At 39.8% G+C, this 26,872-nt stretch overlaps 1 protein-coding gene across 3 annotated transcripts; it reads right to left on the bottom strand.

Annotated features, from left to right (window-relative positions):
- Window positions 1-784: 784 nt before the first annotated feature.
- On the bottom strand, window positions 785-26,102 carry tasp1 (taspase, threonine aspartase, 1). 3 transcript variants are annotated; one of them, XM_037124712.1, is made up of 14 exons: window positions 25,897-26,099; window positions 25,037-25,241; window positions 24,373-24,440; window positions 22,870-22,938; window positions 21,682-21,802; window positions 20,743-20,827; window positions 20,582-20,661; window positions 20,349-20,455; window positions 17,858-17,977; window positions 17,035-17,113; window positions 11,825-11,935; window positions 9,917-10,024; window positions 8,742-8,815; window positions 785-2,182 (listed from the first exon to the last, which is right to left on the bottom strand). In XM_037124712.1, exons 2-14 carry the CDS (start codon window positions 25,197-25,199, stop codon window positions 2,090-2,092), a joined length of 1,278 nt encoding a protein of 425 aa, XP_036980607.1. In that variant the 5' UTR covers window positions 25,200-25,241; window positions 25,897-26,099; the 3' UTR covers window positions 785-2,089. The 3 variants fall into 3 exon arrangements, with proteins under 3 accessions (XP_036980607.1, XP_036980606.1, XP_036980609.1); XM_037124711.1 differs by having other exon boundaries at window positions 25,875-26,097; XM_037124714.1 differs by lacking the exon at window positions 785-2,182 and adding an exon at window positions 6,783-7,191 and having other exon boundaries at window positions 25,875-26,102.
- Window positions 26,103-26,872: the final 770 nt, after the last annotated feature.

The following is a 26,872-nucleotide window of genomic DNA, read 5'->3' as shown; positions in this document are numbered from 1 at the left end:
TAATAATGCGTGATCAAGCTAATGGAGGGCGGCGTGAGTGCGGGTGAGGGGGCAAGGTAACGTATATCTCCTTTTAGAGTGGGGGAGATCAAACTGGGGTCAAGAGGCTGCGGGACCCAAAAAAAAAACACGCACAGCACCGTCCGCCAGACCCGACCCTCTGCAGCTCCTCCTGACCTGTCAAATACATTTTGCGCGTTATTGACGTCAAAAGAGTGTGACATCTTGCACCTGAGAGGACCACATCAGACACAGCCAGGCATGATGCACTGACAGGGAGGCATCTCTCTCTCCCTCTCTCTTCAAACAGCGAATATATTTATCCTCCTCAACATCTCTATTGCACATTCCTCTCAGACACTACAGTGGCCGCGATCCAGAGCCAGCAGCTGGACTTCAACTAGAGACTGAGACAATTGATAAAAATAAAAGCCCTGTCAGATAAAAGAGCCATTAAATGTGTATTTTTGCAGAATTTCATACATTTGTAATAGTCATCGAGGTTCCTCGACACAGACTCCTCTCGTGTTAAAGTGTTTCAGCAAGCTCACAAGTCCTCCAGTCGAATTCTTTCTCCACTCCAGCTCCCGTCCAGCATGTAATTTATTCCCACACTATACACTTTTGGCAGTCCACAGTTGGGATGATATTTATGCTGTCTGTTGGGGCAAACACAAACTCCTCACAGCAATGTATGGGAGTCTTTTTTTTCTTGGAAAAGAGCAAATTTGGAAGAGTATGTCTCATGTCGTGGAGTTTAACAGACTGAAGACAGAGACAGAAATGTAGCAACATAGATTTTATTCACTTCTGGAGCACTGTGGAGAGCTGTGCACATATTACAATTTCAATAGCTTATACCATTTTATATTAGATGCATTTTCAAGTAAAGAATAAACGAGCTCTTTCATGGTTTTTAGTAGTAACTTGCAAAAACCAGAGAAACTGGTTATCACAACAGAAGTTTTAATTTAGACCCTTATTCCTTTCAAGTATAATTCTCAAAAGCACCATTTCATGGGCTTAATGTATACAAATGAGGTTTTTAGCTTTCATTTTTTAGCAAGAAAATACATGTCTCTGTCAATGTGACTATAGAAATATATAGTTTAAAATGAGGACTAACAGTCATGTTTGGTGGTGGGGTCAAATGCTCCTACCTGAGCACTATATATCACTATATATATATAGCCGTATGTATGTATCAGCATCACTCTGGAAGTGCATAGCTTCCTGCTTCATGCTCAACTCTACGCCTGTCAGTGAACATAAAGTGGCTTACTGTACAGTAGGTTATGTACATGCAATAGCTATGTATTCACATTTTAAAACAATCAAAGCAAAGCATTCTATGGCTGAAGTGATTATAATTCATCATGACCTAAAATGTACGTTATGCTACATTATACAGTACGCTGGAGCATTAATAACGATATATGTGTACAAGTACATGATAGTTGATCTGACAACATTGTTAATAGCTTTCACGATCACTGTCCAACCCTCACAGCTGTAAATGCTCCATTCCTAAAATTTATCTTGAGTAGCAGGCAGTCCACAAGGTGCAATATGACATCGTTTTAAACTCGAAAAACTATTTTAAAAGAACAAAATAAGGTCTGGCATTTGAGACTCCTAAACTTTTGAAAATAGTCACATCTGTTCAGCAATACAAAACGACAAGAACATCCACCCTGTTTTCCTAAATCATAGCTTATTTACAAAAGGAAGGACGCCACTTTTAGTTGGAAAAGAGTAAGAAAGAAAAAAGAAATACGGTACATCAAGGCAATGGTGTATCAAGTCTAATCCAGGTGACACTGGAGAGCTTGGGGGGGTGGGGGGTCAGTTGGCATAGAGTACATGCTGGAGGCAGACAGTGGCAAAGGGAAGTCCTGTAAGTGCACTAAGTGGAAGCTAACACCCCTCCCTCATTCCATGGCACCTGTTAAAACAGCTAAAGCTTATTACTTCTGGCATCACAAAGGTGGTGGGGAGTTGAACGTGGTGTTTGTGTTTGTGTGAGTGTATGTGTGTGGGTTTGTATTGGAGTACTGCTGAAGAAGACCACTGGGAGGATGAACGCAGCTCACTCCACTACGCCCATCAGTCGACACACGCCTCCCTCGATGGCCAAACACTGTCCAGGAACAGTACCGGGTGGTAATCTGGATATATGTGTCTGCAGGTGACAAAAGACAACACACACACACACACACACACACACACACACACAAACAAAATGAGTGAATCATTCAAGGAAAGGTAAACACACCCAGACAGAGCTACATGAGGAAAAGGAAAACCTAACTGGGTGTAGATCCAGCCGCTCCTCTTGCATCATGACAATGTACCCCTGAAGTCCGAGGATGCCAAGTGAGTATTTATAGAGAGACAGAGTGAATGGGTAAGGAGAACAGACTGCTAGTGTTTTGTGTTTGAGCAGAGACAGAGAAGGAGGGATGGGGCAAACACAGCTGTGAAGACAGGAGTGATACTTCAACCAGGGGATCAAAGGTGACCGACTCTGCCTGCACCAATAACGGCTGTCATTCTCTTTCCTCTCTCTCTCTCTCTCCCTCTCCACAGAGGGTAACCCTGGCTCCAGCCTCGGGGGAAGAGTCCATCCACTTATTGACCAGGCAACTGAATTGGCCTGACATCACTCCTCCAGTCTCAGGAGCCTTCATCTCTGCTGGACTTCTTTTCTGTGTAGGCTTGGACTATGGCCCCCTGGCACCCCGGGGGCAACTGTCACTAGAATGGGACAACAGCCAGACAAGGCCATGCACACATGGCAACACTCTCAGGGGCTATTATGCCTCCAGGACCCCCTTTTCTGGGTTCATCTTCTAAAGATGAGGTTAAACAGAGGCCTCGTTTAAACTGTTTTGAGTGAAGGTCCACGGCTGAGTCATAATCAAATAATGGTGACATGCTAAATGTTTTCCTTTTGATGTGTGCATGTCGACGGCAAAGAGTTTTGCAATGTTCTTTCTAAATTCCTACCACATTGAGGACACAGCTGAAAATACACTACTGGGCACAATTAGCAGCTAGCAGTATGACTTCATATATTTTTTGCGAGAAACCGTGTCTGAAAATGACACCAGTACGCTCTGACCCTAACCCTTACATGCGACCTCGTACCGTGTTAAACCCTTAATTTTTGTTTCGGTCTGGCACAATGAACAACAGAGTGAGTAAGCAGGAAGAGTAAAAAAAAAAGTCTCACTAAAGCAAATGAGTGAGTAATTACATCACCACAGTGCTAAGAGCGGTGCATGCCTTTCACAGCTATGGAGCTACTAAATAAGTCCAGGCTACATTGACACAGTGGTGAGGATGCGCAGCACTTCAGGCTCAGGAGTCACACAACAGACGTCCTTGCACTTCTGGGGGCCTGGTTGGAATCAGACAAACAATGCTGGAGCCACATTTCTTTTATATTGTGCTTATTTGTCTGCAGCAGGCATTTGATTCATCAGAAGAAAAAGCTTTCCAACCTTTTGTTGCTTCAGCTCAATTCCATTAGCGACACAATTCAGTATTGAACCAACGTACTTAGACTAAAACCTTCCTGTTTGCGTTGGTCCTCATAAAGGAGGCAGTTACTTTAAAAGGCATCTCTTTTGCCGTTTCAATGATGTGCAGATGGTTCTTATAAACCTTGCTATCACTATGCAATTCAGTCTGCCACTGGGTTTGATTTTTTTCCACAAATATTACAACACAAAAGGAAGTCCGCCCGCCATTGCTCAACCAAAACAGGAAGGGAGGTGTTGTTTTCCCAGGTCGCTATCCCCAGGTAAGGATGGAACAACTTGAAATAACTGTGGTAATTCCACACTGCAAAAGAAAAACAGCCTCACTGATGGAGCAGACAGAGAAGAGGGAAAGTGACGGAAAACTGAGGTAAAAACAAGAGTGAACACACAGGCATTCACTCGAGGGAGATACGAAGAAAAAAACAGGCTTGAGATCAGGGTTTCCAGATCAGATCAGGATTCTTATGTCTGTTTTTTTGTTTTGGACAGTAGCCAGGCTACTAGTAGTAGCAAAGTTGCTGCCACAGGGAAATACTTGGAAGTGGGAATTTGAAAAGTTGTCTGTTTCCATTTTAATGAATTCTTTTGGGGCATAAACTAACTGTAAACAAATGTGGAGCTAGCATGGCATGCAGTAGAATGCATACCTCAGCCAAGACCCAACAGTCTTCTTTTATTCCAGGATCCATACGAAATTTCTACTCACTCAAAGATACCAGCCACCTAAATACGACTGATTTTTTTCATCAAGCTCCATGAGTTATTCCCGCAGAAATTTGTGAAATGATGAATCCTGGGTCTGTGCTTTTATCAGGATCCGTACCAATAAGTTAATGGGGGACTATCCTGGGCCAGTTCACCGTTCCAGTTTCAGTATTACACAAAAGCGTAATCCTGCTGACAAACATACCGAACAACAAACAAGCAGCACCGGCAGAGGTAATTATATGAAAGCTTTGATTGATATTCAGGAACAAAAAAATGACGCACGGAAATGTACAGTGAGCCTGTTTTCGATGACTGAAGTGACCACATGACAGAACTACGGCTGAGTCAAAACATGACGTGAAAAACACAGCTCCATTGTAACTGCCGGAGAAAAACAACATTCTTTGACGATATGAATGTGTTTAGGAGCGCGAGAAGCCACACATTAACACCACAGTGCAGACCCAAGTATAAATTTGGATCTATGACTGTGCCGCCTTTTTCTTGTTGTGGCTTTCACATTCTTTTCTTTACAAAAAATAATAAAACAATCATGTGCTATTTATTCTCCATGTGAGATGGATAATAAAACCAAAATACACCATAATAAAGTACTTTTGTCATGTTGCATACAAAGTAGACAATAACCAGGAGGACTGAACTGCGAGCCTTTTGATTTTCTCCGGTCTTGGACAATTTGAGCAGCTAAAGCTTTATAGTGGTAATGATGTGCAGCAGGAGGGGACTGAGGCATGGTGGTGGTGCAGTGGATGCTACACTGCTCTTTCATCTGTCCAATCATGAGAATCAGTAAAACAATAGTCTAACTGTTTCAGAAGTGCCGCCGCTGGTCGGTGTATGCAGCTTTGTGTAGCTCTGTAAAACACGGCTGGATGTTCTGATGTCCTATCCAGTGCAAACACAGGTGAGCGTTTGAATTAAACCAGATGCTCTCCCCTCTGGAGCACCGCCGCTTTATAGCTATTTTACAGTTTAATGTCAAAAGGATTAGGATACAGACTCGGCTTTCCCCAGAAACAACATCTGATTGAAAAGCAAGAAAAAAAAGCACGGAGGAGCTGCCAACAGAGTGTCTGAAAAACTGGCCTGACATCCAACACGTTTCGGAATGAGCTGAAGCATGCTTCACTGTTCTGCTGGGTTTATATAAACTGCTGTTTGTCAGACAAAATAGATGCATTAAAATCTGAGAGGTAAAAGACTGTGAAAGAGAAGCAGACTTGCTCCAACACAATATAAATCTGCTCTGACCTCTGTCCTAAATACTCCTGCTACTGTGTATCAGCCCTTTCATGTTCTTATCACAGAACAGCACTGGAAGATGGACTCTGACTGACTGGTTAGAAACGCCCAGAGGGATGCTCATAGGAATTGGAGGAATGTCTGAGGAATAGCAGCTGAGGCTGTGGATGGTTCTGGCTCTATATGGACTGTCTGCAGTCTTCAATAATGACTCAATATTAGGAAACTTATCAAAGTGCAACAGTGTTTTTTATCAAGTTTTCTTATGTACTGCCTGTCCGGCCTCAGCATGATCACAAGCATCAGCCTGGATTGCTCAAGATGACAAATAAGGTTTAATAAGGTCCATAGGTACTTTTGGATGTCAAACCATTCTCGGTTGATTTGCTTTTTTCAATCTCAGTTTTAACTCAGCTCAGCCACGCTAGTTGGCTCAAAGCATGCCTGACATCTTATAGCGGGTTGTGGTGATCTACGTCATCATCATTCAGGGATGGATGGTAGCTTCTCCCTCCTTTCTTCGAAAAATAGTCTAAAAATTCATGATAATAAGTAACTAACTACTAACAATCACTGCGCTGCTTTAAACACTTAAAGCCAAGTTCACAGTGCAGGACTTCGGACTTGCCGACAGTTTGGCTTTCCAAAAAAATCCCCAGATCAGATGCAAGTCGGTGCAAGGACACCATTCCAAGAGGTTGCAGAGAGTTCACGATGCCCGATGGATATCTGGCAGACTAAATTTGCGTCTTTTAGAGTTAATGTTTAAGTCCTTTTAATCATCTACAAATCCCTACATAATCTAGCTCCCTCATACATCAGTGATTGTCTCCCCTCCTCTCCTTTCTTTTAAACATTCCCAAAGTATTCCAGAAAAAATGTGGTCAAGCTGTTTTCTGCCATGATGGCCCCAAACTTTGGAACAGCCTCCCGATGGATCTTAGAACTGCAAACCTTTGTAATATTTAAAATCTTAATTTGTCTTTTAATGTGGAGTAACTGAATCACTTTTTTTCCTAGTGCTTTGTGTCAAGGCTGTCTTTGTGTCACCGATGGGTGGGAAGACACTCCTCTCATTTCTTCCTCTCTCCTCTGTTGTCACATTCTTTCAGTTTTGCTTCCTTTTTTTTCTGAAATTAGTGTATAAAACAACTTTGACAACTCGTTACCATGTCACATCTTGTCTGTATGATCTCATAATGTGTAACCCCTTGCTGATCAATCATGTGGTGTGTAAATCATGACCACTGCAAGACTCAGAAGTACAAGACAGAAAGGCATCTATGGTGTACAGACCATTTTCTAGACTGGGTTTACAACAAACAGACATTATGAATGGAGCTTGATCGCATTGCAGTTCCCATCTCTGGCTTTTTGAACTTCACCAGATTGGAAATTAAACAGATGCTCTCTGTGGCATCCCCTCAGTGGACAATATGTTGGCAGTGGGCTGGTGGGTAACTCTGGGCCTGGCTGGAAAGCAATGGGTAAAACCTTGTTCTGCACCAAGTGTGAAGCCATGATTGACAGAGCAGCCAGCCTCTCTGGTATGCAGATGGTGAAAGCCACGGAGGCATATGAGAGCTTGTTTGCCCGGGCCCCACAACTAGCTGCTCAGTAGAGCAGCTGTGTTCTTGGTTGCACTCTCCAATATCACTGCGTCACCAATGCCCTGTTGAGTGGAAGTGGATATCAATTACCAGGACATCCAGAAACCACAACTGACGGATGATATTCCTGGATCTGCAACCACTGACCATATTCACCTAATGAAGACCATTTCACATGTCTACATTAATGAAGTGCTGCTGGGTGACTGAAGGCACTATGTTTCTCAGAAAATAAGTTGAATGACAGGAGGGACATGGTGAAAAAATGTACATTATAGACTTGTGCACATCATAAACCACCAGTAATACCATCTTCCACTAATGTCTGCAAAATGACAAAATGTCCTGAACTCTACAGACATTATGTAACATGTGAACAAAACTACTGACAAACAAGAGTCATGTTTAGAGAATGTTCCCTGAACAGAACTAAGTTCACCGTGTTCTGCTCACCTCTTTACATTGGCACAGGCGTGAAAGGGGAGCTTGCATGCTCACATTCCACCAGAAAGTCCAATACACAGAGCACATCTGACAAATATGCAGATTGATACCGATATCCCCAGTGGTGCATGACTTTCAGTAAACTTTATGGTACTCTAGGACCAGGTAGGGCCAGAGAGGGGGAGTGACGAGAGAGACGGACCAAGAGACAAGGAAAGGGATGGGTGAGGGGGCAGGGAGGCTGGACGAAGGGCAAACACTTTGAAATCTGACCCAGGCTAGAACAACAGTGCCCTCTCTTTATACAGAGTGACAGAGATACATTAGCCAAACAAATCAGTCTGAGCTGAGACTCCGCTTAGAGCCAGGAGACCAGAGCATTGAGCCCTGCTGCTTAAGAACCCACACTGACCAATTCAAATCATAAATAAGTATTGTCGCTGCTTATGTATTAAAAAGCCTAGGAGAATCACAGAGCCAACATCAATCATCCATCGTAATGTACACAACATTGTATGGTCTACTGAAATGAGTTTTGCAAAGATTTTTGGTACAATTCTCCAAAAGCCAAGGTCACCAGCATACAAAACACGACACATTCAATTTTGAGCCACTGATCTTGATAGGCTTCTAGCAGTGAGCAGCGCCATACTACAATTGTTTAATATGGAGATGGTTTGGGTGTGACCAATTGCTTAGATGTTGCTATTGCATCAGCTATCGGAACTGGGGAGTATATTTCACTGACAGAAGAGCAAAGAAAGGCACAGCAGGTTTTTCACAATGGAAAGATGCTTTCACACTTTTCTTGACTGGTGTCACTGGTTGTAGCATTCTCCTTTTGTTGATATTAGCTTCTGATCAAGCAATAGCTGGATGGTGTGTCCAATTACATGTGAAGTATTGTGCCTGCTCTTTTCCAAACAGTTTCCAAGAACAAAAGCACAACCTTTTTAATCAAATTACAGTAATCTTAGGAAAAATATCCATGCTAACAGTTTCTAAGAACAACTTCCAAGATGTAACAAAACAGCTTGCGCATCAGGTTAGTACAGTCTTTTAGTTTATCAGACATAAGGATGGACACATTCCTATATAAGCTGGTCTAAGCAGACTTGAATGTATGGCAAAACGGAAATGTAAGGCAATCTCATATTGGGAAGCTCACCTTTGCTTTGCTATCTTGGGCAGACATGTACCCAACACACATGCTCTCTGTTGTGTGACTCCATAGGAACTCCACTGTGAAAATACACAAAAAACAGATCAATTACAGAGTGAACATAAGAATCTCAATTCACATAAATATAAATGTATCTCAATGTAAAAGAGGGATGGTGCAGGCAGGCAACAGACTGTCACTAAACTATAGTCAAACTTCACATAAAAAAACAAAAAGCGAACTGAAAACAATAAGGTTTCTGCTAGAGAAAAAAAATTGGCAGGTGACTCAGCATGTTAAACTGTGGTAGACTCTGAGCATGCATCATGAAAATATATGACCTGCAGTTGTGGCATAACTGCAGAGGAAGGTAGGACTTATGAGTTAGAGTAGAAACTCAATTACAGTACCCAAAGGATGTGGTTGACATACTGTTTATTCTTGTAAATCAACACAGGGCCCTTTGCAGTCCGCAGTAATCTGAGGTAGTCCACATTCAGCATGTGGGCTACGGTCCATAAAGAGCATCAAACAGGGCCTGAACATCACTGAGTAAGTGATACTTTGGAACATTCTATCATTCAAGTAGACATAATGTATAAAATCAATAGTCGTTTGACATTGTGGTTAATTTGAAATCAAGACGTGACCTCCTACTAACAACTGGAGATACATCTGCTCTACTTAGTGAACCTGAACTCTTCCTTTGGTTTCCTTGGAATTGAGCGCTTAATACACATCATGTTAAAATTAACACACAAGGACAAAGGGCAACATTGAAACCTACAATTAAGTCATATGGCCTAAACTCTGGACAGAGTTCTGATTAAGTCAAATTCCATGATGGTAACGTTGCAAAAGGATCGATCTTCTTGGAGGCTCCAGGTAGAAAACCCGATCCACCAACACAATCAGCCAAACTGGGCAGAGTTAACACGGCCTCTACTTGTCTGAAGATTAGCCGTTGATTCCATAGTGGGAGGTCTGTGTTTGAATCTGAGATAGATGAAGGGTGTGAAACCAGAGCCTGATTGTGCAAGTTAAAACACGGACCACCCGCTGTGAAACCTACACTGCCTCCCCCCTGCTCCTTCCTATCTATCTGATGATGGATTTTGAAATATTAACAGCCAAATCTGTGCCTACCGTGTGATCCGGCTTGGAATGATTTCATGTCTTACCCAATATACCCTGAATATTTTGAGATGGCGGCGCTTCCACACATCTGCAGCAGCGCAGGACAATTACACCACCCAAAACACGATCTTCGCTGGCCAGAAAGGGTGAGCCTAGAAAGAAAGAAAGCACCGCACAAAAGATGACCAAAGGAGGCAGAAACATGATGAAAATGGCAAGTTTTTCCTCAATCAGTTAAGTCTCTTGTATTCTAGTATTCATCTCTTGTTTTAGTTCTCTACCCTGACAAATCGTAACAAGGGTACCATAAAAAGACTGGATAAAGCACAACCTTTCTAATCAAATTACGGTAATCTATGAGGAAAAATATCCATGCATGGAAGTTGTTTGCCTATCTGACCAAGTTAAACAACTGAAAGCAATTATTCCGTCCTCTCGTTTTTACTTTATTAAGCAGACTATTCAATGAAAAATTTCACTCCGTTTGTTCGGGCAGGTTTTAAGCAATGGGCTCATGACAGGTAGTGTCATTTCTTTATCCCCACACTGTACACATACTCCCATAACACAATATGTATTTTAAAAGAAAACATCCAGCTACATGACTCTCAAAGACCTTTGAGCTTTCAAAAAACAAACAGAAGAATTCAACTGTGTGTGGTATGAGAACCTTTCTAGCTCCCTGACTAAACTTCAGAAGAGGCAAACTCGAATGAGGTGTTGTGTATGCAAAAAAAAACTTGGATTGGGTGATTGGTGTAAGGCAATAAAGGCTTAGAGTGGAAAAGAAAAAACTATAAAGAGCTAAGGCATGCATTGAAATGTCTCTACACAGCAAACAAGTAAAAGAAAAACAGGATCATTTGATGAAAAAAATTGTTGTGTCTGCATGTTTCATTGAGCATTTCAGACAAATGTTGGTTCCATGTTGTAATGTTTCCCTAACTCTATAAAACACTGTTTGGAGTGAAACTTGGACAGCTTTCACACAAAATCCTGATACTTTCTTAGAAGCCTCTTAAATTTCTTTTGTTAAACATTCAATAGTAACTGACAGCGCTTCATGTTATAAACATTAGAGGAGTTCAATTATTGCCTTAATGTCAGGCATTATGTTACTCATAACAATAAAAGAAGAATAAATGAATATGATTGAGCTACTTTGGAGCGTGAATATTTGTGTGTGTGTTTGGCAGGTGTTCTTTTACAATGAGACCTAAAAATACCGATGGTATTGTTATTAAGATATTCTATTTTGAGAACCTGACAAATGTATCATGAGTGAGAGGCCTCCACATCACAGACACTGTCATCATTGCTCTTGCTCTGGTAGGATTTATGGAGCTTTCTTTGACTTAATGTGCATCTTGAAAGGAAACAACAGAAGAATTAACTTCAAATTGACTTCATCCAGCCCGTCCAAACGTCTCAGTGTTACAGATGTTCATGACAAAGCCGAATTGGGACGGACTTCTAAAGGAGGCCAAAACAAGGCAAAAACCACCACATGTTTCCACATGTCCTTTCTTCCTGCACTCTGTCTTCTCTCAGCTATCCCAGTGGTCATTCAGAGGCGCAGCAAACATACTTAACAAGACTTTCTAAAACTGACCACTTCTAAGAATATGGCCAAAAAATTACATCTTCACATGAACTTTCAACAAAACAATTATGTCTTCCAGAATTGTTTCGTGGCTGTCAGCTATGGTGTGTGGAACATTTGAAAGCCTTGTTTAAACAATGAAAACGATCCATAAATCAAAAAAGCAGTCTTTTCTGATTCTATTATTTCCAATGTTTCCAGTTGTTAGCTCTGTCCTTACGTTACGCAACATCTGTTTGTTAGTTTAAATCTCTTCATGCATAATTGTGTTTTCTGCAAACACGTTCTTGGCTTACAAATTGGTGTGTATGGAAAGGAGAGGCAATCATGCCGCGTGTGGGTGACTCACTGATGAACTTGTTTTGCATAGCCTCCAGCAGCGCTTGGTGGGCATCTTCAGACTGCATGGCAGCAGAACATTCCCGTGCCAACATGGTGCGAATCAGATGCTCCCCACAGCCTGGCAAAAGACACACAGATGCAGATTAACCTGGATAATTAACTTGTATTAAACTAATGTCTCTGTTGCAAACTTGCATGCCTTCAACCAGAGCTGCACATGGGCTGAGTTCACTTTAGGAGAGCTGTAGCACATGTAGAACAAACCACTTGCGCTCAACAATCCAAGGCTTTTAAAACATTACTTGTGTGTGGTATTACTCACATCTTCATATTTCACATCATGATGTGTAAATTACTTTTAAAGAGATCAGTGTTTATGAGTATGTCCTGTTTACAGATTGTAATACTTTCCTTTGATGTTCCAAACTTGTTAAAAATCACATTTTTCCAATATATCTGATTATTTAGTTACATAATGGAAACAATCGCAAGAATAAAGGATTTAAGTTTTCTTTCAGCTCATACAAAAGATTTAGTGCTACCGCAGTCATTTTAGTGGCTTTAAGGAGCTGAGTACTGCCTTGCTCACGGGCACACTGACAGTTATTGCACTAGGAGGGTTTGTGTTTCTATTCAGGTTCCCCCTGCCAAGATTCACAGCTGGTCTGGGAATTTGAAACGGCAACCACCCAGAATTAATTCCTCTTCTGTAAACCATGAGCTTGAGCTGGCTCACTGTGTAACTGCCGAATGTGCATGCATACTTGCAAATTTATGATTATTATACATTCATGCATCAATTTAATGTTAATTGATAAAAATGAAAAAAATAAATGAAAACTAGACCACTGACTAAGAGTAGAGTGTAAAGACAAGAAACCGCTGTGATTGCACACCAAATATAAAACTAGAAAATTATCTGTAAAGGCAGTGACACACTTTTCACTCTACAGAAACATAGCTGTTAACTGTCAGAACAGATGTGTGCAAATATTTTATTCACCCTAAATTATAATACTCCAAATTAATTCTAATAAAATCAGATAAGGGCCAGCAGGGTTTGCTCAAGTTAGCTTCAATTAGCACCTGAGTCTGTGTGTCTTTATTTATGTGGCACGTGGTATTAAAAAAAAAGAATCCAAGGACAGAAACAAGGCATTTAATCAAACCAGGAACTATAAAAGAAAACATGGGCAGACTGCAGAAATGTCTCACCTTACCCTCTCTCATTTCCTAGTCAAAACATAGCAGGTGTGCTTATTTATATATCTTTGATAATATGCTTCTTACTGTTTAAAAGACTAAGATTAACACTAATACTTGCTATTGCTAAGGAAATTACTGATGATGAATACATACTTCATGCTTACAATATGATCTTTCTCACAAAAAGTCTGCTTGTTCTTGAAAAAGACAAGAAATCTGAAAGTGAAAACAAAACACATCTGGCAAAAGCTCCTGTGAAAACCCATAAAGACTGTAGAATATAGCCTTGTTGTTTCTGTAAACACAAATGAAGGGCCCATAAAATTTCAGGTAACTACAACAAAACGGAATGCAGGTCAGTAACTGTGGAGACCAGATGCCTGGAGCGATTTGAAACTCTTTTTTAACAAGAGCTGAACATCGGATTGGCCAGGTACCTCGCCTTTTGTAATGTGTTTACCATAAACTGCTCTGTCCTAGGGGACCGGGATATTGCGGCAGCACGAACACAGCTGAACTGCAGCAAGAGGCCCAGACTAAAGCAGCGACTAAACAGAAGGGAAATGTTAAAAGGAAAGAGGCCAGTGAACAGAGACACAGCATGTGACAGCCAACAGCAGCGAAAGTAAACAGTGGAGTTTGTGAGCTGTTCTCTCACTGGCCACAGCAAAGTGAATGACGGGCAAAGCAGTCAACGCATATAAAACAAAGAGCCACATGAGCCGCATATTACACAACAGAGTTTAACAGAGGGGGAGGGAAGGAGGGTTGGAGGGAGGGTGGATGGGCAAAATGGTGGTCAGGTGAAGGGAAAACTCAGTGACATACAGGGTGAGGATCATACTCCTTGTGACCAACTGAAAATGACTGTTTTTCTGTTTCTTTTGACGGGAATGCCTTTCATGTTAGGAAATTAAAAACAGGTGTTACACACATTATGCACTCCATACGGAAAGCCTTTTTTTTTTTTTTAAAGCAACATCAAAGGCAAAGCCACACTATAGGAAAACAGGATGAGGTGAAAATACATACAGAGCAAACATCTACTGGGATAATTGATGAACAGTCAATTATTACCACCATAATGGTTGTATACTGCTTGTTTAAAGTAATAATGTACAAAAGATTGTGAAAATGGGCCAAATTACGTATCACCTTTAAGGTGCAGATATTTTCATTATCTATTAATCCGTTAAATTATTTAAAATGCTCATCACAAATTCCCAGAGCCCATAGTGGTGTTTTTAAATTGCTTGTGTTGTCTACACAACAGTCCAAAACCAAAATATTATTCATCTACCATCACAGTTAACAGAGGAAAGCAGCAAACCATTAAAATGTAGCCTGAAAAATGACTGAAAATATTAATCGCTGATCATCTTTGGCATCTCGGTTGATAGACCGATGGCTGCAGCTTTACAAGCAAGTGCCAGACTTTAAATACCAAGCTGTTATCTTGTATGATCATCGATCACATGTGAAACACAGTGAAATGTACTACCTACTTTTGAGGCTATGTCCAACACAGTAGATAAAGTAATAGAAAAACTATGTTTAATATGCCAAAGAATTGATGAACTGCTAGACAGAGAAATGTATTTTTCTGGGCCTTTCAAAACTGTGATTGCATGATTACAGAACAAAGAGCTAAGTCCTAAGAATTGTTTAGAGAAAAAAAAGGGTCAGTATAAATGTTTTTGTTGTTACACTGCCATAAATGTCTCACTGATTGCTGGTGATCATATATTCAGACTAGATTTAGCTTTATGTAAAATGCTGGCCATCTCAACAAAATCCAGCGACCCAAGCTTCGGCCTGTCTGCTCAAATCAGCTCATCTGAACTGAGATGCATTAGGCTACAGATCCACATCAAAAGGCTTTAATGTTCCCCAGAAGCTATGTCACGTTAAGACGACTACACATCTTAAAGCAGTAATATGGCCTCCATACCTCAATTTCAAAACCAGCAATGTTGCTTACAGCTAAAAGAGGCGTGCACTCTCAATTGGTTGTATACATTGTATAAATATGTTCAAGGACGGCAGAGGATGGCAGTTTGGTCCTGAAAGGAAAGGATGTCTTTGTCCTATTGACTCTCTGTGGTTAAAAGACAGCGCTTGAGGTGATATCTTCCCTGATTCTGTGTGTGCTGACAATAGACGATGAGCAGTCACAGGAAGTAGGCTGCTATTGTTTCTCTATAGGCAGACAAGGCTGAAGCCTTTTTAATCATAAAATTCACAAGGATCTTGTTGCTAGTAGAGAAAAAAAAAGTTTGGCCTCACAAGACAGGTTGGTGCAATGAGGGCACATCGCCTTTCTTATTCATCATCCTTTTATTTGTCGTTCCATCCAACTGAGGCTGAGGGAAAGACGAGTTGCAACTGACTGACTAAAAGTAGAATGTTTTTTGTTTTTTTTCCTTTCCCAGACCTAGAGTCGCACATTAACATTTGCTAAAGACAAGGATTTTGGGATGTTCTGTTTACTTTGGGTCATCCAGATAACAAAGTATTTGCTGGAGATCAAAATATTAGACCTGTCCTGTCCTGACTCTGCATTATGTTTCAGTTCAAATCCTTAAAAAAAACTCAGGAAAATATTAAAGGATACAGACTGTTCTTGCAACATTAAAATATCGTCTGCTACAGTGATGCTGAACATGTCCAACCGAGCGTTGTGCCAAGTCTGCATGGTACCAGCACCATTAACTTTCTGTTTTTTATTCAGTACAATAACAGCTGCTCTGATGGCCTGCTTTACTGTTCAGATCTATCTGGTATGAATTTGGCTGATGCTTTTTTATTTTCTCTTGAGAATTCAAAAGTCCAAAATTTGCTCCACTGTGCTGTAGTTGTAACTTATTTAGACATTTTTAGGTCGTCTTTATAAGGACAGGAAATAATTAAAATGATTGTAGCTACACTTAGTATCGCAGGGATTTAATTATCTAAAGCAGTCTTAAATTCAAATCTATTTTAACAGATCTGTTCTGATTTTATAGCATTTAAGGTAGTCAAACCTGTCTAAATAGCGCCGATTTCCTTTGATAAATTACCGACTAGGTTTAAACCTTGATGACCAATAATAATGGCAATGACAACTGGCAACATATCTAATTGGAGTAACCAGTTCAGCTTGCTGCGTCTGCATGAAGAGAGACAATACCCACCACCTACTTCCCTCTGCTCCTCCTCCTATAGCTGACACTGCAGACAACGCAGAGAGAAAGAAAGAAAGAAAGAAAGAAAGAAAGAAAGAAAGAAAGAAAGAAAGAAAGAAAGAAAAAGAGGGACGCGCAGCATGTGATAGGTGACAGCTATATTAATCAAAGTGAAAGAGGTAGGGGGAGGGGGTAGCTAGGATATTTTAATTGTGAGTATCAGTAATCATAAAAAGGCAAAGCTAAGCTATAACAGGTGGCATTTGCTGGAATTTAAATGACATCTTATTTCAAAAACTGTTTTCTATTTTAATTTGATTTAGACTTCATTAACTAAGGCTCCTCATATTGGTAGAATTAATGACTGTGTAGTTCACATAAAAAATGAAAACCTGGTAAAATCACTACTTGACGACCTGATCTACCGCACGTGACGGTAGATCACAGATCAGTATATTTCTTAATTTTTCATCCTAAAAACCAAACAAAGTTCAGATTTTAAAGTGTGCTGCTGCACTCACAGCCGTTCTCACTGTATCATATCTATAGCAGGTGTCCCATGTCAAATGTCATTGCAATGCCAAGGAGCTTTGCAATGCACCTGGCATGCAGCTGACTAACAAAGACTGGAGAATGATGACTCAATCAGCTGAGGAAGTGACTGATGAGAATCACTCAGCAGGAATGGCTGGAGGTCATCGGAAACTATTATCAGGCTGTTTGAAGCTTGACTCACTGAGGCTGAAAAAAGGGGGTCACATCTCATATCTGTTTCTGATTCATATCATCATATTTAAAACAAAAGTGGTAAACATGAACGGTAGGAGTAATAGTTACTGTTGTATACCTGAGGTACTCACTGCTGTAGAGTAAGGGTTCATGTTACAGGTGTTTTCAGCCCAGCAGCCACATCCATAATGAGCAGCCTGGCAAAAGACAGGAAAGAGGACATTTTAGATGCAGAGCAGTTCCATTGTTGTTTTACGTCTAATGTTTTTTTAAGGAGGTACTGAAAAATAACAAAGTCTATAATAACAGCTTTGACTAAGGACCCCAATAAAATGAGTTCAATACACACTCCTGGCTGGGGTGGTAATCTCAGCCTAATTTACATTTCCTCATCATTAAATACACCAGAGCAGCATGCCACAGTCATGACTACATGGCGCTGAGCTTCAGATTTTTTAACAGTAATACTGTAAATGAGGTCAGAGCAGTAAATCTTACTGTTTTACTCATTCTGTTCAGCCCCCATTATTAAGTTGTGTTTTTTTCCTGTTGACAGTTGTTAATGCAAAATCACAGCTTCCTGTAGCTGCCTCAGAGTTAAATCTTTTACTGAATTTGTGGAGATTGCATTGGAATTTAAAAATGGGGCAAAAGTCATGAGGATAATCAGTGCAAATTATTTCCTCTTGTACAACCTCATTAATCTAGACATTTCATTTTAGAAAAAAAACACTATGTTGCTCTATTAAGTCCTTTTCACACAGAGATCCTGCAACACTGCTGTAAAGATCTGTCATTACACCGGCTTTGCTTTTTTAAAACTCATCAAAACAAATAATAAAGACCTGGCTCAATCTTTACTTGAGTTATAAAAATACATTATCAATGGAAGATTTTATGTGGATTAAGATATAACCAGAGACAAGGACAGGGAAGACTACCTGGCCAACCCTGCCAGGATGTTTCATGGCCAGGCCTCCACTGGACACAGCTGCAGCTACATTCCCTTCCAGGTCTACCACAACGGCTCCCACCGTATCGAGGCACCCTGAACCATTTTCCTACATCAGAGGAGTAAGACAACACAGTTAAATACAAATAGAAAATGAGATTTTTTCCTAAAATTTCCTAAATTTCCAAAATTAAGAATGTTCTGCATGGACTTGAGAATCACTTTTCGTTGCCCTTGGTGTTTCATTAGAAAATGCGCTGCTGTGATTTCAATCAGCTCTTTTCCTTCCCTGATTGCAGTTTGCTTTGGAAGTGGTTTGTTTGTGAACTATCATGACTCAGACTGCATGATAAAGAGAGTTCTGTGGGCTAGATGTGCAGAATAGCATTATGATACATGATCAGAGCTCTACTCCTACTAGAAACTGAAGATCTTCATTGAACCCTGGACTACAAAGCCAGAGTCAAGAACACAACAGTGGTTCTCATCTGTCTTATGCTCTTCTAAATCAGCCCTGTCTCCGGGCTTTTGAGGCCAAAAACAACCGGAGCCAGCTATTTCGAAATGCTACAAAGTCTATCCTGTCAGTCCTTATCAGGGTCCTAAAATAAAAGAATCCACAGTAAATAATGACTGTGTAACTCCAGGACATCTCTGGAATTATACTGATATGCTTTAGATCTTCCTAGGCAACACTGCAACTACACAACATTGTGGGACAGGTGCCTATATGATGCTGAAAAAAAAGAATGGAAAGACTTTATTGCTTGGCAGAAGGACAGAGACATAAAAAAGAACATTGTGTATGAAAATTAAAACCAGACCTGGTGCAACAACGCTTTCTGTTGAAGCTACAAGTCTCTAAAAGCACTTCTTGATACTCGAGAGGTTGTTTCCTGTTAATTGACTTTATATGCCGATAGCAAAGGATAAGGTAAAGGCAGAGTTGATGCCAAATTTGTGTACAGAATACCCCAAAACTCAGAGCATGGCATGCATTTGAACAGTCACAGTACATCAGTTATGTCCAATTCAGGAGTAGCTTAACTGCACCAAGTGATCACATACATATTAATCTTTAACAGGACAAGCAGTTTAGGGTAAACATATGAGAGACAGATGAGAGCAGAGGGCAACTCAAACCTTAAACTCTCATTAGGCTAACTAGCCATTGGCACAAAGATCAATCATTTAATCATATCAGCTGCCTGAGTCAACATACAGTCCATCTTAGTTGTTAGTTTTTCTTCTAATGGATACATCAGGATTGATGTGACTCAACTAACTAAACAGTAATGCTGTTCAAAAACAGGTCCAATGAAGCATATCAGGCTGTGGCCATTTAAATGTTTTACTTCATTTAACACAACTCACATTCAAACCAAGATAAACTCTCCCACCCTCCTCTGTGCTGCTGCCGCTGTTTGCGACTTTAGATATGTCTGCTCTCAACCGCTTTCAACTCAGCTCATCATCAGGCCACTCTCCAGCTGTGCTGCTCAGGGCACTGAAACTTTGCACCAACTCTTGTCAACACTTTAATCGCTTCTTGGAAGCCACTGCACAACCTGGTAATGTCATTGCCTGTGATGACAAAGTGAGATCATAACTGGTAGAATATATCTCGAGGTCGTGGTCGTGGAGAGTCATTACATTTCTTTCTTGTATAAAATCCCACATTCTACTTGATGTTTCCAGCGCTTTTTAAAATTCAGTTTGATGTCATATAAACCCATGCATAACTGCTGGTTTAGAGTCTGCAAAGTTAGACTTAAAGACCACACAACCACAATCACTAATAGTAGGCTTGGCAAACTACGTGATTCTCTTACTGTTACTACTGCTGTTACTTCTTACCCATATAGGTTTTAAGTCTGAACCCTGAGTTTAAGTATATGTAGAGGTTAATACCTTTGGTTTGTTCCCAACACACATCTTTTTTGGCGTTTACTGCATTATCTTCACTGCATTCTGTTTGTTCTGTTCCTTTCTAAACCCAGTGGAAAGAGATTCTTATGGAGCTTTACTAGCTAATTTGACAACATCTGTTGCTGCGAGGAAAACTCAAAATCAAAACCTATAATCTTGCCATTTTAATTTTGGAGAGATTCTGAGCAATCAAATTAGAGTTTTAATTGTAGAGAAACAATACTGTAGAATTGGGGGAAATAGCTTTATTTTCCTAAGGTTTATGAGACCTCATTTTAGTACCTCATGCAGACACAGGACCACTATGCGCTCTACATGGGGGCCCATTGATAATTAGATGGTACCTTACTGATTCTGTTTCTATTGTTTTCTTGAAGTCCTATTGTCATGAAATTTAATGGAAAGCAAGATTGGATCATAAGCTGCCAGTGGAGAGCATTTTGTTTGGCACAAATGATGCACATGATGGTGGTCAGGGATGGCTCCATTCTGACTCAAGGGATGTCATACACTTGATGACATCTAATTCAAAATGATAACATAGAACTCACGTTTTCAGTCGATTGTCGTCTTTTCTTTGTCTGATTATGTCCTGTGTCAAGTTTTTCTGCCAGCTCCATCTTCCGCTTGTTCCTCTTATACGCAGATAGACTGAACTCTGTGTGAAAAAAACGTAATCATATTCACCTGTTTCAAAGCATCTGTTTTGATTCAGTTTTGCAGTTACAGAAATTACATTTCTTAGATGAAGCGTATATTTCTGAATCCGTGCAACAAAACTCACTGGTGGCCATTTTCTCTGACGGGCATGGCGGTATTCCATGACTGACTGCCCAATCATGCGCTCCTCGACCCACTAAAAAGCTGACAAAAAAGAAAAGTGACATCCATAAAAGCAGACATAGACATGTTAATAGGGAATTAGTTAACAACTATTATAATCACCAGGGTGGTATTCTGCCAGCAGACAGTTTTCCTCTCTGTGCTTCACTCAGTAGACGATTTGCAACTAAGACTGGGTTCTTAATACCTAGAGGAAAACTCAGAATTATCACAGGGCTAGAAGTTTATTCCATATGTAAACAAAACCAGATAATTTTGCGAAGACACACATTAATATTCAAGACATATCATTTCAGGCAATATAAAAATCTTAAAAAAGAGAAATAGGGGAGTCCTAAAAATAACAAATCACGTGTCTTTCTCTTTGAGTTTTGTAGTACAGGGGAACTGAATATATCTGTGTTGTTTTGTTCATTCTCAAAGGTAACACAGTATGTTCATGTAGTTTGCTGTGTAGTGTATTGATATTTACCTTATTTTGTCAATGATACACACCTCTGAATGAAATATTTCAGTGAGCCTTCTTATACACATTTCACTGAATTCTGAGACCTTACAAAAGCAGTGTTTGCATTTATATCCAAGCCAAAAAGAAGTTTCATTCATCTTGTACAGATTATATGTCCAACTGTTACATAATGCAAACGTGGTAAAAATCAAAACAATATGTTGTCTTTTGGACTTAATGTTGAATTCCAGTTTCCCCCCCTGGGCTATTTGGAATAAATCACGAGTTCTTACAAAAAAAGTCACTTTTGCTGAAAAGCTTTCTAGGAAAACTCTCTGTGAGGATGGTGATGTGTACATATGTTTATTCTCCGTGTAATGGTGGGTGGTCCCCCATTGTAAGGATTGATGCTGCCAATCTTTCTGGTAATCTCCAAGACAAAAAAAATATGGGATCATAGAAAGTACATTGTTAAAACATGTGACATGTGTTAGAGGCTTGACTCATTACTATCACTTCCAGGTGAGTGGACTTCAGCACAATATCAACATGGCAGTATTACATAAACATCAACATATTGTGTAGTAACTCACCACTAATCGCCCCTACGGCACCGTAATGCAGTGACTTCCCATCCATGATACTCGCATCACATTCAATTCCCCCGGACAAATTAAGGTTGGAGCCCATGCCCGCATTTGTAAAAGGAGAGTCCTGAGAACAGTTAAAAACATCAGTCTGGAGTTTGTGATGACCTATACTGTCAATGCTAATATGATGAAGGAAAGTCATTATTTTTTATATATTTTAATCAAGACTTGGTTATTCTTTCTTGTGGACTCAAGTCTGACTGGAACAGCAACATTTTCAGGCAAAACAACAGTGAATATTTACAAAAGGTCGATATTTCCAACTTAGTCAGTTAATACAGTATAATGGCCTTGCTTAATGTGTTATTTTACTGTAATTATAATAGTATAAACACTACTTTGAGGCAGTTTTATCAATTTAAAATCAATATTTTCACCAACTGAAAATCAAATACTGGGAGAAGTTTCAAGCAAAACAATTCAAAATATATTTAACAAATCAACATCATAAACCAAAAGCTGCAGCTGGTGAACTAATATCTGTAACACAATACAAACTAGGTCCTGAAACACTTCACTTTGTTGTTGTCGCTCATGTCATCTGCCTTGGACAATAATCTGAACACTAATTTCTGGGCAAAGGACTTATGAGGGGCAAACGTCCTTTTAGCCAGTTAGTGTCTTTGTTTCTTGTATCTATTGTGCTACATTCTATGTTTGAGCAGGTTTCTGCTAATAACCAGATGATGACCCTCTGCATTCAAACCATGTAAATAAAACTACACTCCTCAAAAATACTGAAAATCGCTTTCTGTGGCTTGAATCTATTCATACAGTAAATGGGTGCTCTAATCTAGAACTTCAGCTACACTGAACTGTTCTGTACATTTTTGCAGCTGCAGAGAGCTCATCAGAAACACTGTTCTTTATTCCAACCCTGCCCTGAAGAAAATCACCCATTACATCATCCAGCAGGATGTACGTATATGAATCAGAGGCTGGAGCAGAATAAAGCTGTTTAGGATAAATGCATACACATGTCAATTTAAGGATCTCATGGTATTAAGTAATTACTGTTTTAACTCCAATATGGGCTGTAATGTTTTCGACATTATCCATGTAGCGTGTATTTGAAAGTGAGTTTATAAAGTTCGATTTTAAATGATCAAAAATGGATTATAATCAACCAACCTCAAGTTCAACCAGTGCTGCAGTCACTGCTTCCACTGCAAGTGCCCCAGCTTTGAGCCGGTCCACAGCCTGGAAATGACAGTCAAAGACATTATATTCCTTCCTCAAAGTCAATTACATAACAGTTTGATAAAACATAGACAGAAATTAATCATTCAACTATCTCCATATGACTTATTTTGTACTCTAGCCCCTTACCAAATATCCTGCTAAATAACAAACAGAAATAAAATGCAGCTGAAAATATAAACTGGGTAATTAGGATTTGAGCCTCATTAAAAGTAGTCCATAATGGCACATAAACCTAGATTAAAGACAGGCGTAACACATTCAATAAGGATTAAGGTTGAAATATTAAGTTTGCCTTGTTTGTGCATGCATGAAATAAGGACACAGTTCACATGCTACACAGTTTTAATAAGCTGGTTGGCTGATGCAAATGACTGCTGGAATAAAAGCAAAATATTGCCTTTAAAATTAAACTGAACGGTCTGAGTGCAAAGTAGGACAACTCATCAACCATCTAACACCAATCCTATCGTAAAGTAAAGCTGATGACAACACTATGAGGCTGTTTTTCAGTTGCAAGTATGGGAGGACCTTCTAAGGATGAAAGGAACAATGAATGAAATTAAATACAAGGACATTCTTAAGAGGAACCTACTTTGGAGAGCCAAAGAACAAAGACTTTCCTTCCAAAAGCAAAATGATCCTACTACAGCCAAATGAAACCTGGAATGACTTCAAAACAAGCACATTAAAGTGCCTGAGTCGTACTGCCAAAACTCAGATTGGAACCCCACTGAAAATATATGGAACAACAGCTGCTCACAGATGCTCCACATAACAACCTGAGCAAACTTGAACTAAACTCTAAGAACACGTAGGAGAAAACCCTATTGAGCGGATGCAGATGAACTTACAAAAAGATAAACCTTTGTCAGACATTATATACTTGGACACGCTGTTTAGATCAGAACACATATATGAACAAAAGTTAACACAAACCTTTACAGTATGTTTAACAACTTTCAGCCACCCAATCTATGGTCACAACCAACCAAATTTAATAGAATCAGAGTTATTGAATTGTAAACTATTAAATGAATCATTGTATGGCTGAAAGCATTATTGTATATTCATACTCACTATAAAGACTGGAGTGTCATTCAGAATTCATTGTTACAAACATATTCTGCATATCTTAAGCTAAAATTATGTAAAATATAATGGTGAAGCGCAAATCAGTTCTTCAAGGAAAGCCCTGAAATGCTACTTTGATTGATGATCAGTGTCAATCTGATCTAGTGCTCTGTATTCAGAAAGTATCCAACACATGAATGCTATCAGGAGCCAAGTGATCTAGATTCAAAATAAAATAATAATTAACATTCCATTAAGAATAACCTGAATGACTGTGTGCTCAAACAGCACAAGGTTATGTTGCTTGTTGCACACATACACATTCAGCTTACTTTAGTATTACCCATACAGTGAACTTACTCGTTGACAGGCTCTTTTGCACACATGCTTGTACTCCTTGGCCTTGGATTCAGAATGGTACCCTGCTCCTGAAACGAAAAATTGGAAAAATATATTTAACCCCCTCAAAGACGAGAACTACACCTAATGTTTCAGTTCATGATGGTTGCAGGTAGGTGCTATAAATACAGTACTATTATAAACCATGTTTTCTTATTATGGAGGTGCTGCTTACTTGTTCCTTCTACAACCAAACTCCCAAAAAGTTGGAACACTGTGCAAAATTAAAATAAGAATGCAGAATGCAACTGTGTTTAATCACAACAGACACAAGGACAAAGTGTTCCCAAGCCTGTGCATTAATATCCCTCATACAATCAAGTGTTGAACCTCCCCCATCCTTGTTTGTGAATGACTGAGCCTTATGTTGCCAGTGTCCCAAGAGTTGGTTAAACCATGTTTTTCAATCAAATTAAGAAAAATCATATATTTACTCAAAAAAGTAAACAAAAACTTGATGAGGTTGAATATTAAACATGTCATCTTTGTGATGTTTTCATGTCAAAAGGATTCATGGTTATTACACTGTACTTAAGTTATGTTTCACACAGCATCCCAACTTTTTTTGAATCAAGTTTTTAAGCAGATAGTAATTCTACTTGTTAATTATGGTTTGCGCACCTACCTGCATGCACCAAAACAAATCCACCAACGGGTTTTGGCTTTTCATTCTTGCTTGATTCCTGTTTGTTGGACCATGAGTTAGACAGGGGAGTGGAGGGTTGCTGCTCCTCAGCAGAATTCGTTGTGCCTTCCATGACCCCTGCATTACTTAACACGCCTATCATGGCCTATCAGACAGCGGAATGGAGATCATGTTCACTGCTCACCTGAGACAGAAAAGACACATTCATGTATTAAAATTAAGGGATAACACAGGACAGGATGCATAAACATTTTCAATGGACGATATAGAGGTAAAGAGCAATTTCCAAAGCAGAATGGCGGTTCTCAGCTCTGTGCCACCGAGACAACCAAGGAACTGGCACAAAGTAGGCACTACACTTGAATCAGTACTACAGCTGCATCAGCTTCACACTGACAGTTGTCTGTCAGTAAGGACATATTAACAGATGTACCAAAAACACCCTGTAACTACCATCTACCTTGCAGCTTACGGCATATTTAAACATACCATTCATAACTGCATGATCCTGGTCCACAAATCCACAAATCAAAAGTTGCACAGAGCATTAAGACATCACCAATCTCATTAACCCAAGTTCACCCTAACTTTACAAACAATGCTGCTCATGTATCGTTACGCATGTCAGTGTGAACGATACGCAATTAAACAAGGCTTACTTCGTTTGTATTACGGGTCTGTTAATAGCCAAAGAAGGTTTATAAAATGACATTAACCACAAATAAGTTCTTGCAAGTCAAACTGACAGCGCTGTGTTTTCGTTAGCCTGCTAGCTAACAGCTGGCTAACACACCAATCAAAACAAATCGCAACTCACGATGTTTTAAGTCGACTCCTACCGGCGACAGAACTGCCTGCTGACCGCGACGTGAACAGACATGTGTTTCACACACATGCACGGCGGCTGGACTCATAAATGTAAGTGAGGCAAACTTTGCTGCCACACACTTTCACCGCTCTGTGCTAGCCGCTGCTAGTTAGCGAGAGCACACAGGAGTACTTCCTGGTTCAGATACACGTTGCTAAGGAAGTGCGCCGAGGGCAAACACTGGTCCACGTGGGCGAAGCTGCACTCAGTGAGACTGAGCTGCTGCTGCTGCAGGAGTAAAATGCCGTTCCACATGTTATTATGCTCCACAGATGTCGAAACTAAATACATACACAAAAGGTGAATACATGAGGTATAAAAGATGTGTGATTATGAATCTAAAAGATGAAGCAGAAAATTACATTTTTCAAAAAGGTTTTGTGGGAAATTGCAGTCATCATCAGTGCACATGTTCAGTGGCTGAGAGGCACAACTTGTTTTTCATTTTAATTTCAAACTATAAATAACAGCGCTATAAGTCAAGGATCACTTGTTAAGATTACTAAGCACTAGCCTGTATTTTCTGTACAACCACTCTTAGTCTATTTTGATTTTGATTTTATTTGCCCAGGTTTTGAGATGTCTGTCTGTGCAATAGAAATAAAAGTATGTGTCTGTAGTGCTCACAACATGGAAAAATCTGAACCAATTTTTATACAAACATGTTTTTCCAGAACTATTGTTAAGTGCTCTCTTTAAGACAAAAAAAATGAAAAGATACAGTCATATGAAAAATATACAGTCTCTATTATATAAAGAGTCTCTACACAGCTCACTGGAGGAAAGCTTGTTTATCGTTATTCATGTTACCTAATCAAATAAGAAGAAAATTGAGTTTGTGACAGTTTAACTTATTATCACGCTTGTCAGCCATAATAGAGCAATGATTTGTCAGCACGGTTTGTGAAATTAAAAGAGGCTGCGTTGATTTATGTCGTGTGTAAATT

This window comes from Acanthopagrus latus, chromosome 15, assembly GCF_904848185.1.
Source record: "Acanthopagrus latus isolate v.2019 chromosome 15, fAcaLat1.1, whole genome shotgun sequence".
Classification (NCBI taxonomy): domain Eukaryota; kingdom Metazoa; phylum Chordata; class Actinopteri; order Spariformes; family Sparidae; genus Acanthopagrus; species Acanthopagrus latus.
The sequence above is the reverse complement of the archived record's forward strand: the minus strand, read 5'-3'. Positions and strand labels throughout refer to the sequence as shown.

Coding starts and splice junctions, on each gene's coding strand:
- tasp1 (XM_037124712.1), bottom strand. CDS start 25,199: ATGATAGGCGTGTTAAGTAATGCAGGGGTCATGGAAGGCACAACGAAT. Junction 10,025..11,824: donor TATGCAAAACAAGTTCATCA/GTGAGTCACCCA, acceptor CTTTCTTTCTAG/GCTCACCCTTTCTGGCCAGC. Junction 8,816..9,916: donor AAATATTCAGGGTATATTGG/GTAAGACATGAA, acceptor GTATTTTCACAG/TGGAGTTCCTATGGAGTCAC.